The sequence below is a fragment of the Dunckerocampus dactyliophorus genome, chromosome 8 (genome assembly GCF_027744805.1).
Source record: "Dunckerocampus dactyliophorus isolate RoL2022-P2 chromosome 8, RoL_Ddac_1.1, whole genome shotgun sequence".
Taxonomy (NCBI): domain Eukaryota; kingdom Metazoa; phylum Chordata; class Actinopteri; order Syngnathiformes; family Syngnathidae; genus Dunckerocampus; species Dunckerocampus dactyliophorus.
The window spans coordinates 21,239,972-21,253,683 of record NC_072826.1 but is presented as its reverse complement, the minus strand read 5'-3'; the positions used below and the strand labels follow the sequence as shown (position 1 = coordinate 21,253,683).

At 40.9% G+C, this 13,712-nt stretch overlaps 1 protein-coding gene across 1 annotated transcript in view; it reads left to right on the top strand.

Annotated features, from left to right (window-relative positions):
* Positions 1-13,712, top strand: part of kif5ab (kinesin family member 5A, b) — a 131,988-nt gene that overhangs the window by 43,856 nt on the left and 74,420 nt on the right. Inside the window, exon 2 of the mRNA XM_054785530.1 lies at positions 9,205-9,292. Within this exon, the coding sequence (XP_054641505.1) occupies positions 9,205-9,292 (88 nt within the window). The remainder of the gene's footprint in view (positions 1-9,204; positions 9,293-13,712) is intronic.

The following is a 13,712-nucleotide window of genomic DNA, read 5'->3' as shown; positions in this document are numbered from 1 at the left end:
TAGAAGATGAAGAGGAAAGAAGGCAAGAATTTGGGCTATGGTACTTTGTATAGAACTTGCTGCGACGTCTGTTCCGAGGAGCGTATGGGTGGCAGGAGCCGCTACAATGACACTTTTTTAAAATAATTTTTGACGGACAAGAAGAATTTTTGCCTACATCGGCGAGTACCTTTATCCAAGTCTCGCACAGTAAACCACGGCTTTAGGTCGGATATATGCGATATATGTTCAGCCTGCAGTAGATCGGATACACATCGGATTTATATCGGAGGCCTGAGTTGCATTTGAAAAATCTGATTTGTACTGTTCACACTGACATGAAAAAATCACATACAGGTCGAGTGGCTGGCTTTCAGATGTGCATAAGAATGGTGGACAAGATCGGTTTTATATGTAAGGATTGGCCAAGACCCCAAAATTAAGGAAATCAGTGCCAATCAATCGATGTATGCTTAATAGTTACTAATGACTGTTAGATATTATACTGTCTAATAGCTCAGTGCATTGTCAGTCTAATAACTTCTCATAGGGGCCTTCAGGACACACAAGTACTCCGTGATACACACGCACACACACTCACATAGCGCAATCAGAGTTGTGCAATACGTCGACATGACTTCAATGGATGGTGCACAGGAAGTGATGTTACTCCAGTAACTCGTGTTTTTATCATTATTATTCTGTTATTATTATTGTGCTTGTTGTGAGATAATTTAAACCTGCAATAACTTAATAAGTCTGGTGCTTCAGCGGTGGTCTCTAAACTCCAGAGGTCTGCCATCATTTCTGCTCCCTTACAAGGTAAACTGTCTTTAATTGCTTATTTTCTCTGATTATATATATTATATTGCGTAATACAAATAGAAAGGTGACTATATTGGTGTTATTTCATGTCTAGATGACTCTAATAATGTTTAAAAAATGTCTTTAGAAGATCGTAAGCAGGTTTTGTGTGCCATAACTACGAAAATATTTCATTTATAAATAAGAAGTCCTACTTTGCAGAAATTCACTTATCGCCGCAATAAACGAGGGATTAAATAGTGAACATTGGTGACTGAAGCCACATCCTGATGGTTGACGTAGATATCAGCGCATAATAGCGCACCACATTTCACTGTGTGTAACGCTGGCTGTGTTTTAAAGTTTGAAATAGTAATTCATTAGATTCCCCTTTACTGGAACGCAATGACAGCGTCAGTAATTCTGTTATTTTTAAAGCCATTACTCCTAGCAGTGCTTGCCAATATTGACCATAGCCTGTGGGTATTGTTGTCACAGCCAGGGGCCGATTTACCATATTAGGCAAACACAAGCAATTGCCTGGGGCGCTGAGATTTCCAGGTGCCCCCAAACATCTCATAAAAACTGATTATTGATTTTTTCCCTTCATTTTAAAGTACATATTACTGTTTTAATATTAATTCACGTTCTTAAAACTACATCAAAATGCATACTTGTAATCTATCCTGATTTGCTTTGACTGCTTCCTCCTCCCTTCTCTTGCAATGGACTATTCCATGACACTGCGCATGTGCAGATTTATTCCGGAAGATGGGAGCGAAACAAACTTGTTGGCACGGTTTGGAGAAAACTGATGCAGAGTTACCTCAGTGGAGTGGTGAAGGGAAACAAAGTACTTTTTAAAAAAAAAATCCAATCCATCAAAGGTAGAGGAGCACAGCAAAGGGGAATGATTTAGGGAAAGGAACGCTTTTCATCACAAAGATGTGAGTATTAAAGCGGTAAACTATATTAAATGCTGCTTTATATTCTTATCAATTACAGTAAAAGTGTTAATTTATGGTTGATGATTCACTTGTTAGGTAGTAATACTCTCCCAGGAGGATAATAAGGACTTTATCTAGCTCAGGAAATAGGCAAATTTTCCCATATTTACAATCGTTAGTAGATGATAAACATTATGTAAATAAATACGGCAATATAAACTAGCAACAGAATTCCAAAGCAGGAAAAAAGTGGCCTAAATTACATACTCATACTCATACTGTTTGTAAAAATGGAAATTAAAGAATAAAACTTTTGTCACTGCAGTACAAGGATGTGGTACAATGCTGGGTTTGCCTTGGGCCCCCAAATGACCCCTGGTCACAGCCCCTTCTTCTGTGTGTGTGTGTGTGTGTGTGAGCTTTAAAGAAACTCAACTAATTTGTTGCATGCATAAAAGTGACATTGTCATGTGACCTTTTGTTGCTTAGCTGATGGAGAGAAAAAAAAACGCATGCCTGAGCTTGTCGTGCAAAGGCACTCTTGGGAAAAACACTGAAGCTGTTTGAAAATGCAATATAATAAGACTGATAGTTTTCAAACTTAAAAATGAGTTAATGTGCAGTAAAAGGTGTGTATTGCCTCCGTTAATATAATAGACGCTCCTCGCATCCTTTATCTTTTATCTGCCGAGAGCAGCAAAATCATGTCTAATTGCAATAATGTGATGGTGGCACTATCACTATTCATATGCTAATCCCTTGCCTGCCTACGTTAACTATTTCAACACATTTCTTATCTTTGGCTGTGCTCCACCTACCTCTTCTTAAACACATTTCTCCAGCTTTTTTTTGATGATTATTTTTCACTCATTCCTTCTCTTATTGGCAGCACAGCACTGTTTGAATGTATCGACTTTTCTCCTTGTGGGACTTCTGACTGCAAGAAAATGACTTTTCAGCAAGATTATGTATTAAAAAAAAACTCAAGCAGAGAGGCAGGGTAATTGAGTTTAGTTGAGACGGCATCAACAGTGCCTCTGCTGGTTGCAGCCAAGTACTGCACTTTATTGGCACTTAATTGCTTCAAGACAACTACTACTATTTAAGCATTTATTGTAAATACTAAAAAAAATCCTCAATTAATATACTCATACAGTAATCCCTCACTTATGGCGGTTAATTGTTTCCAAACACGACCGTGAAAAGCGAATTTTCACAAAATGGGATTCCTGATTGATAAATCAAATATTTTTGTAGTTAGAGCTCAGAAAACCTGTTTGCGACCTTCTACATAGGGTTTTTAACATTATTAGAGCCCTCTAGATATGAAATAACACCCCTATAGTCAGTTTTACACTCCTATTACCCAATATAGTCAATCTAATAAGAGAAAATAAGACTCATGCTTGTGTGTGTTGTTGCGACTGTCTTCTGGTGCTAGGGGAACTGAGTGGGAGGCAGACAGGAAGTGACATTTAAGGTTCAGATTTGAGTTTTAGCTTAGTGTGGGTTAGCAGCAGCCCATGCATTTTTGTGATTATTGTGCTTGTCGTGCGATAATTCAAACCTGCAATGAAAGGCTGTTGCGGCGATCAACTGTGGTGCTTGTGTGTCTCACCGAAAATCATGGTAACATTACTGACATCTAGTGACAGTATGTGTGCACGTGTAAAAAATGTTGTGTACAGTGGATCCCCGCATATTCCCTCAGCATTCACAACTTTTGATCATAGCATTATATTTTTATTTGTGGGGAAGCCCACGCGCACACTTTTTGTATTGTTTGTATTGTTTTATATGTACAGTAGTGAGTTTACATATGTGTTACGTGTTATTTTTGGTTGCACCGTGAGTGAGGCAGGCATTTGGTTAGTGTTGTGTGAGTACGGTACGAGAGTAAATGATAAGCTAAAATGATAAGCTGTCCAAACTACGGCCCACGACATCCACCCACATGCCCCCCAGAAGAGACAAGTTCCCCACAAACTGCCATAGCCAAATTCTTGTCCTCTTCCTTCTTAATCTCCCTTGTAAAATAATTTGTGGGCACAAATCGGGGCATATTTACGTCCAAAAAGAGCAACGTGTTTTATGCGCATGTGCATCACTTCCCTACCGTGCAGTGGTTGTTGCTGTAGTAGTACTGTAGTAGTCGTAGTAGTAGCAGTAACACTGGCAGCGCACAACAAGTTGACAAGTTGCATGCTTTGAGTAACAAACGCAAGGCATGTTCGCTTTTTCATGTAAAATGAAAATTATTCAATAACTCATACTTTAATAAACAGTCAGTGCATGGATGCTTACAGTTCCGAACCACTGTACGAACAGTTTTTGGTAGAACGCTTTTCTTCATTCTTCATTTATACCAGGGGTGTCCAAAGTGTGGCCCGGGGGACATTGACGGCCTGCGGCTCACCTTTTATTGAGCTGCAGCACATGATAGATATAAAATGAAACAAAACAATTCCAGAAAAAATTTGGAAAATAGAGCTACAGGATCTATGTAAAGACAAAAAGCTTGAATGTTAACAAATAATAACTGTAATACTATCCATTTTGTTTAATATTTTTACAAAATATAAAAAAATATATATACATATACAAACATCAAAGTGGCCCTTGCATCCTTTGACTTTTCAGTATGCGGACCTTGGTGGAAAAAGTTTGGACACCCCTGCAGTATAGCAACACATATGACAGTTGTTGTTGTAAGGAAAAGCCCTTCGTCTCTTCCCTCTGTCCCAAGCCTCAAATCCCTTTATGTAACACAGGAGCTGTAAAGTGGGAGGTCATTGTGTTGGAGCTCCCACTCAGCTACAGAGTGGAACAAATTACTTTATTCCATGCTTTCTTTATTTCACCAAAACAGAATTCATACATGGGCCGCATGGTGGTCTATTGGTTAGCATGTTGGCCACACAGTCACAGTCTGGAGATCGGGAAGACCTGGGCTCGATTTCTGTGTGGAGTTTGCATGTTCTCCCCGTGCTTGCGTGGGCTATCTCTGGTTTCCTCCCACATTCCAAAAATTGGTGACTCTAAATTGTCCATAGGTATGAATGTGAGTGTGAATGGATGTTTGTCTATATGTGCCCTGCGATTGGCTGGCGACCAGTCCAGGGTGTACCCCGCCTGCTGCCCTAAATACCCTAATGAGGAGAAGCGGTATAGAAGATGGATGGATGTAAAATTCATACATGAGCTCCCATTCCAATGTGGCATACATAAATAACCTGAGCTCTGCCTTACGAAGATAATAATGCTCACTTCTGAGTTACAATATGTTTGAATGAGCTCATAAAATGCAACAGCATGTTGCTCAAAACAACAGGATGTGTCGAGCAACTAGAGCCCCTCCCCCGGGGATGTAATACTGTTTTATGTTGATTCGGAGAGAAGAATGGGATCCCACCTCCAACCCGTAGCAACAAGACATACAGTATAGCGCTTGAGTAGATCCACTACTAGTTACACAGGGAAAACACCACCATAGTAGGTTTGGAGGACCGACACACTAAAGTACTGTCATATTGACAAGACAGTAAACACAGCCTGCTAGGTTCAAGGTGATGTGGGAAATGGGTGATTGGTAGTGAAGGTAACATTTTAAAAGCAGACATTTTTCCACCTTTTTCTCTATACACAGCACCAAAACAGAATAAGAGGAAAAAGTCACACTCACAATTTTTGGGAGGTAGTATCAGAGGTGGAACGCCGTATGTACAGTAAGCCACTTTCACACAGCCTGGGGTTTTTTTCACAGCTTTTTTCCGTGTGCTGCAGTATGAATGACACTGAACGTAGGGGCAAAGCCTGTGACACAGACACAGATGGGTGGACAAAGTAGACGTAACAATTTTCCACCTTCGAAGGTAGTATCAGAGCCATGACAGAGGCAGTTTGACCCATGTAACCGTCTTTTTCAGGGTTTTTTCCCCTGAATGTGGGGACATGAGGTCCATCCAAAACTTTTCGGAGGTAGTATCAGAGCCATAAAAACTGCGGAATGCTGCATGCAATCCCTTTCATGCAGCCTGTAATATTTGGCTTTTTTCTGTGTTGCTGTTTTGTATCAACAACACTGGCACTGAATTGGGGAACCAAAGATGACCTGGCAATTTCTCGCTTTCTGAAGTAGTATCAAAGCCGTAGCAGTAGTGGGACAATACATTTACAGTAGCCCCTTTCACACAGCTTGTAAAATCTGGCTTCTTTATTGTTTTTTTGCCCCTGCCGCAGTACTGCATAAACAGCACTGACATTGAAAGCAGGGACAAAGTCGAGCCAGGCTTTTTTATGTGGGGATGTTGTGTATAAACAGCAACAGCACTAAATAGGTGGACAAAGTTGACTGCAATTTTTGGGAGGTAGCCATAACAAAGGAGGGACACCACACAAAACTCGTTTTATGCAGCCTGTAATACCTAGCTTTTTTCAATGTCATTGTTATGTTCCAACAGCACTGCTACTGAATTGGGGAAAAAAAATTTCAACCGAGAAATTTTCCTTTTTTCCTGTAGTAGCTCCTTTCACACAGTCTGTAAAATCTTTTTTTTTTCACAACTTTTTTCCCTGTGCTGCAGTATGAATGACACTGAATGTAGGGGCAAAGCCTGTGGCACAGACACAGATGGGTGGACACAGTAGACCCAACAATTTTCCACCTTCGAAGGTAGTATCAGAGCCATGACAGAGGCAGTTTTACCCATGTAGCCCTTTCACACACCTTGCAAAATCCATCTTATTCAGGGTTTTTTTTCCCCCGTGCCACAGTATGAATGACACGCATGACACACATCGGACTCCGCAAGTGCGGCGTATGAAAAAAATTGCCATTTTACTCAAACCTGACACCACCAAAACATACAAAAGACACACGTTGGCCGTACGGACGATGGACAAAGTGTGTAAGTTTGTCTTGCAACCTGAAAAAAATGTAAATGCCCTGAGACTTTGTTTGAAATGGCAAAGAGCCTCTGCGGCTGATCTGTGGCCAGTCCTTTTTCACTGATTTTTACCCATGTCTCTGTTCTGGGGGTGAAAAGTCAACCTGGAAATTTTACAGTTTTGGAGATTGTATCAAGAAGACACATGTAGCCCCTTTCACACAGTCCACAGAAATAGTTTTTTTCAAGTTTTTTTTTACTTGTTGCAGCACGTACAAACGAAAAGTAAAACTACTTCATCTTTCTTGTCATGCTTGGACAGCAATTCGCAATCCCTGCAAGTAAATCAAAAATAATGAGAAAATGATTTGGGTTTCAACAGGAATCAATGGCAACCATCTTTCACTGCTGATGATGTAAACAATCCAAAAGTCTCCTGTCACAGATTAGCAATGCTGTGCAGATAAATAAGAAATGGGGAAAAAGCTGGGAGTCAACAAGACACAGTGAAGTGCCCAAGGCGTTGTTCAAGCTACTTAGACGTGCTTGCTTCCATATGTTGCCTTTTGTTGACTGTGTCATTGAAAGGGTTGAAAAGCAGCACGGCTCCTCTGCGATGCTGCGAGACGGGGTAGGGGGATTATTTAGCGTGCTTTATCCTGGGATGTAATCATGGCTCACAGTCCCCATGGATTGTATAGACGTGCCTTATTGTAGATGATGTAACAGTGAAAGGAACGAGCAACTGGTGAGCGCCTTACTTGATATCTAAAATAATCATACATGGACCAGATTATCTCTGTCGCTCCCCCCATCCACACCTAAAATGCTTATAACAGAGTTGGCTGTGATTACCCCGGGGATTTTCATGCTTTACATGAACAATAAGAGCAACACATTCCCTTGTTGGTTTCCAGAGAGTAGAAGATGTCTGTCACATTTCATTTTCCTTGTTATTGCTCAACCAGCCCATCATGGCACTCCCTATTCATTATACAGTGTTCCCTCGCTACATTGAGGTTCATCTTTCGTGGATTTGCTGTTTTGCGGTTTTTAATGTGCAATTTTGCATATCTTTTTTTGTGGTGTATTAGAGCAATCTATCAGTGCTCTGTTGTATCTGTCTGTTATTGTATTTACTACTGCTACCAATAGAGTGTGTTATATACTATGTGAGAGTTGAAGAAGTGTGCCTCTGCAGTAAATATGTCTTCTCTCCACTTCGTCAGCGGGCTAAATATAGAGCCACAACAGTCCTGATTGGCTAAGGGAGAACACACCCGTTGTGTTCTGCTTTCTGATTGGCTGTAAACCATTGTCACTCTATATCCTTTGTGCACCACTGCCGTGTTTCCCGTTTGCTAGCACGCCATTTTGGAATACTGTAATACTAGAATACTGAATCTTCGGTTCATGAAGGACTACGAGGAGGAGTAAAATACTACAACAGGAGCAATATGTTTTAACAATGATACAAAAACGCTACAGCCGAACGGTGCCGGGACGGGGCACGTCAGAGAGGTGAATACGGTAAATTAATAATTTCTTGTGTCCAAGAGATTGATCATTAAAATTAAGACAAAATTTGAACTTTGAGAGTGTTTAAACAAGAGAGAAATGTGAGAAAATGTGTGCCTGTCTGAGAAAAGTGTATAAAGTGTATAAGTGTATAAAGTTGCCATATAACGTACGTAATAATTGCAAATAAATAAGGTTGTTTACTTCGCGGATTTCACTTATTGTCGGCTATTTTGGGAACCTAATAAATAAACAAGGGAACACTGTACTGAGAAAATGAAACCTCTATATTGCCATCATATACATACAGTACAGTGCAACATTCCTTAAATATTGGTGATGTTTGGATGTTAACCATTTTCAAGTAACTCACTGGAGGGGCTGGAGCAAAAACAAAAAAAAAAACCTCTGAAGGAAGAGAAGAGGAATAAATATGTTATGTTATTACTGTACTAATAAAAATTCAAGAATCTGGAATTTTTTATTATTGATGCCATATTATATCTATTTTACTACATTTTGACAGCAGAGTATTCATTTCATACAGATTTTAGCTTATGTATGTCATGTACTGTACAGTTCTAAATACTACCAAATTGCAAGAACAAATTGCCAAACAAGAGCATAAGAAGAGGCTTTTAGTTTAGTTGAGACTTCAAGTGTGTAAAAATAGGATTTATCTGAAGTCTTACCCCCGTGTTTGTGCCTTTCTGATGGAGTTGCTTTGTGCAGGTCATCCACTTTTTACAGCATTTGCAGCACCATTTGTCCTCTTCGCTCGGCAGGTCCTTGACTGCCGCCTGTAGTAGCTTCAGCAGTCTTTCACAATAAACCTCAAGCCCAGTGTGACACTGTGTGTCACAGTGTGATGTGTGTGTGTGTATACGCCAACATCCTCCATAAAGCGTGTTCACTGTATGTGTGTGTGTGTTTGCGCAGGAGATATTTATGTGGCAGCTTTTATAGAGGCAATATGACACTGGTCTTTTATTGATGATGGCAGATGATGGGGGCAACCTTTTTTGTCTTTGCACTAAAACACGACTGTGTGCATGTCTTGCCTTTCACAGGGGAGGCCCTACGTCTTTGACCAGGTGTTCCCCACCAACGCCACCCAGGAGCAGGTCTACAACACCTGTGCCAAGCATATTGTCAAAGGTAAGACCCCTGACAATGACTTCTTCTAATTGCTGGGGGGAGTCAAAGGTTTGAATCCTGCTGCATCAGCCCAAAATGGTGTCATAAGTGCAATATAAAGTACAATGAGAATGTTACAGTATATCCATCACCTTTCCACAACCACCTGCATCTGTCATTCATTTTCTACCTTCAGGGTCTCGCTTTTGTTGAAGTGAAACAGAGCGAGGAAGGGATTGATTTGTCAAGTGAGATTACTTGCCTAGCGTAAGATGAATGATTCTAGTGCATAAAACTCACAAAAACACAACGCAAAGGATTTAGCAGGAGCAGGCAGATTTTCAATCTGCATTACTCAGAAAAACAGAAACACTTTTTTGTTTTTTGTTTTTTTTCCTTTTTCCTTTCCCCCATTTTAATGGGTCATTCCACCGAATCAGCGTCATTTGCATCCCTAGGATATAAAATGTGTAAATGCACAATCCAATTGACTGTATTTTTTTTTTTTTATCACGCAAAGTGTCCTGCACGGTAGGGCCACACAGTGGTCTAGTGGTTTGCATGTCGGCCACACAGTGACAGTCAGGAGATCGGGAAGGGGTTCAAAGGGTTGGAATCTCCCTTGGGCATTTCTGTGTGGAGTTTGCATGTTTTCCCCGCGTGTGCGTGGATTTTCTCCGGGCACTCCGGTTTCCACATCCAAAAACATCCACGTTAGGTTAATTGGCGACTCTAAATTGTCCATAGGTATGAATGTGAGAGTGAATGGTTGTTTGTCTATATGTGCCCTGCGATTGGCTGGCAACCAGTCCAGGATGTACCCCGCCTGTCGCCCGAAGTCAGCTGGGATAGGCTCCAGCATGCCTCTGCAACCCTAAAGAGGAGAAGCGGTATAGAAAATGGATGGATGGGTCCTGCACAGTTTTTTGCTGAATCACTTTAACGTGCTTAATGCCAACATGCTATCAGCATAAATGCCATGTGACTTTGTTTCATGTATTTGCTAATTTTATGTGAAAAACTCATTCCTATTACTTTCAGTCTTGTTACTCAAATGAGTCATTTTCAGCTTCGGGAAGTTGCCTGAGATGGCCCAATACACATTTTGAGTAGTTCAATATGTGTATTGTACTGTATTTTCAGGTTTAGAGTTGAAAGAAGACAGAAATTGAAGTTTATTTTGAGTTACAAATGGCAAATGGCACCAGCTCTGACCATTCAGTAGAATAGCTGTATCAGAACGTCTGCCTTTACAGATGATAATGCAGTTTTGATTGACCCTGTCAGAGTGAAATTACTATGAAACACGTGTGTTACACTTGTTACAACAGTTGTTTACAATGAACTCATCAGTGGTTTTAATGCAGGCTGAGCAGCTGTTGTGTAATGTTATGGCCATTGCGTGTCTTTATCCTGTCTTTCTGGTTGTTTGGATTGTGTCGCGATCAGAGAACTAATCTATGATCACACAATTTAAAAGGTTTTCAAATTGTATTAAAAAATATAAGAGCAACATATTTGCTTACGGCACTGGCGTCCGTCATCAATGAGGAGGATTGAGGGAAAAAGCTTAGAATGGAAGTGCGCAGAGTACAGTACAGGTCAAAAGTTTTATAACACCCCAATTTTTCCAGTTATTTATTGAAATGCAAGTGGTTCAAGTCCAATGATTAGCTTGAAATGGTACAAAGGTAAGTGGTGAAGGTTACCCAAAACTGAAAAATAATGTGTATTTCAGAATGATACAAAAAGGCCTGTTTCAAGGACCACAAAATGGGTCACAAAATGAGTACTTACTATTTTCTCTGTCTGCATAAAAACAGTGTTCGGAACACACAGCAGCACTATACCCTCGTGAGCATCAGTTGAACAGCATTGTACTGGAGAAAGTAATTTGTTGCTCCAAAAATGCTAAGAAAAAAGGGAATTGACAATTACCACTTAAATATGTAGGTTTTCCTCCAGAGAACGAGTGTTCTAAAACGTGTTATCACTAGTATATACAGCAGTTGCTAGTGTGAGTGAAATACACAATGCATCTATTGTGTGAGACATATCTAAGTGTTGTGCACCTCTGATTGTCCTATGTGAGTTATTGCACTGACAATGCACTGAGCACTTACTGTAGACTGTATAATATCTAATAGTAATATATGTGGTCAAAGAGAACTATGATTTCATTTCTTTCTCATTTATGAACAACGTTTAAAAAAAATGAAACTGTTATATATGAGTTTTAACATTTCAAAAATAACAAATAACTCCAATTACTCCAATTATTCTTCCAAATTAATAATAAGGGAAATAACAGCTAGGATTTTCTGAAGCTGTGGTGGTAGGTTGCATGGGACTGCCGCCACTGTTGTGCCGCTGCTGCTTCTGCAATTTTTTTTTATGACAAATAAAAAAAATGTTAATGACTTAATTAGTGTCATTTTCCGCAGGACAGGAATGATTACTTCCTGTCCTGCACTCTAATTTTGATGCGCTACACTTCCTGCTGGGGGGAAGCTGCAGCCGCTTTACCCCAGTGGTATGTTGCACAGATGGCCACAATTGCAATTAGTGGTGGTTAAAAGGCCAGCGTCGTCGCATGCGCGAGGCAGGTTCATTGTACCTTTGCTCCTCGCCTGTGCTGTCACATACGTGTTCTTCCGCTCTGTTTATACTGTCTTTGACTTCCGTGTGTGTCTAGTCACAGAGCCTTTTTCACCTCTGTTGCCTTGTGTTTTGTTTAATTAAAGACTTTTATTTTTCCCACCGTGGTCTGTCTCTGCATACTGGGGCACTCAACAGCTCCACGCACCGTGACAGAATGAACCAGCCAGAAATAACCCCTGCAGAGACAGTACACAGCAATTTTTTTTTTTACCTCGGTATGAGCGCATGCCGCGGGACCACGAGGCACCCGGTGGTTTCCTGGAGCATCTCCGGGAGCTGAAGGACTAGACTGCTCAGCTGCGCAGGTCTCCCGGATTCGGAGCCCACCTCCAGCCCCTTCTCCACCCTTCTGGCTCTCCTGGGGACGTCTGGAATCCGTCCCTTGAGGGGTAGTGGGGTGGTAGGGGGGCTATGGGCTATGCTATGCTATGCTTCCGCGGCCGGCCGCAGCGACAACACTTCGCCAGACCAATGTCAGCTCACCTCCGGCTCCCGCTACCTGTCCAGGCGGGGCCGAGGTTGGATCACCTTCGGCTCTGGCTCCACCCTCGGGCGAGAGCAAGCCTTCATCTGCCGCAGCTCCTCACTCGGCCGAGAGCAAACCTTCAAGCCCCTATTGACACGCTACGTGTTTGTTGAACACCTTAGACACACATGTAGTGTTCTGAAGACAAGCCATAAGTATTACAATAACAAGAGAGCAAGAATGTTAGTGACACTTTAAAAAGTAAGTTAGCATGAATGTGATAGCCACAACCAAATAGGTAAAAGACGCCAGAAAGTCGAATGAGATTGAAACTTGAGCGATCACACACGTTGGCATAGTTAAGCTTCACATGTGGCAAGCTGTCTTCAATTCACTACACATTTTACAGACTATTTTTTATTTGCACAATAATAACAATTAAAGCAAAGTGCAGTGAAGCATTTTTATAATATTTTAAATTGTTTTCAAACTAATTGTGGTCAATATGTGGGTAAATGATAAGCTATGTATATATGTATCTATATAGCATATGCAGTACAGTATATACTGTACATTCATACAATATATTACTTAACATTGTTTTCAAGTTAACTTTCAAGGTGTGGCCACGATCAATTACATGTAGCGGAAACCCTGTAAATAACTGCCCCGGCTATAATTACAGCCTTTATAGTAGGCATATTATATGTGCATTTTCCAAAAATCATTTCACAAATAAATATTTTCCAATAAGAAAAATGACTGAAATAGGTTTAGTTATTAGGAAGAAAAGGTTGAGATGTGAGTAGGAAGGCAAGGAAAGCAAAAAAAAGAGAGAAGCTTCGACTCTTCCTCGGCTGGCTAACTCAACAGTCAAGCTTTCAGGGTGATATGCTTTTTTTTTTCTTTGAACCCTTGTTAGGCTTGTACCGCAGGGATTTATTAGCCTGTGTGAGCAGTGTTACTACATAACCTTGACACAAGCCGATGTGTTGTTTTCTTTGCTAGTCACTGAGAGTCTTATACACAAGCTGTACGTTGTTGTGTATTATGTAGCACTAAATGCAATAATGATACAACTGTATGGGCTACAATACCGGACCGTTCTGTCCACCCTGCCCGGAACAATCCACCTTATGGACTGTGATTTTCCAATACATTTTGCACTGTGTGTGCGTGCACCCGTGCCTGTCCAGGCTGGCGAAAACCCTCCCCACGGTGTAATGTCCCATTTCCCACACGGTACATATTTCAAGTGAGGGACGATCTGCCTAATAGCAAATGAAAAGGCGACACATTTGGCGTGAAAGTGGA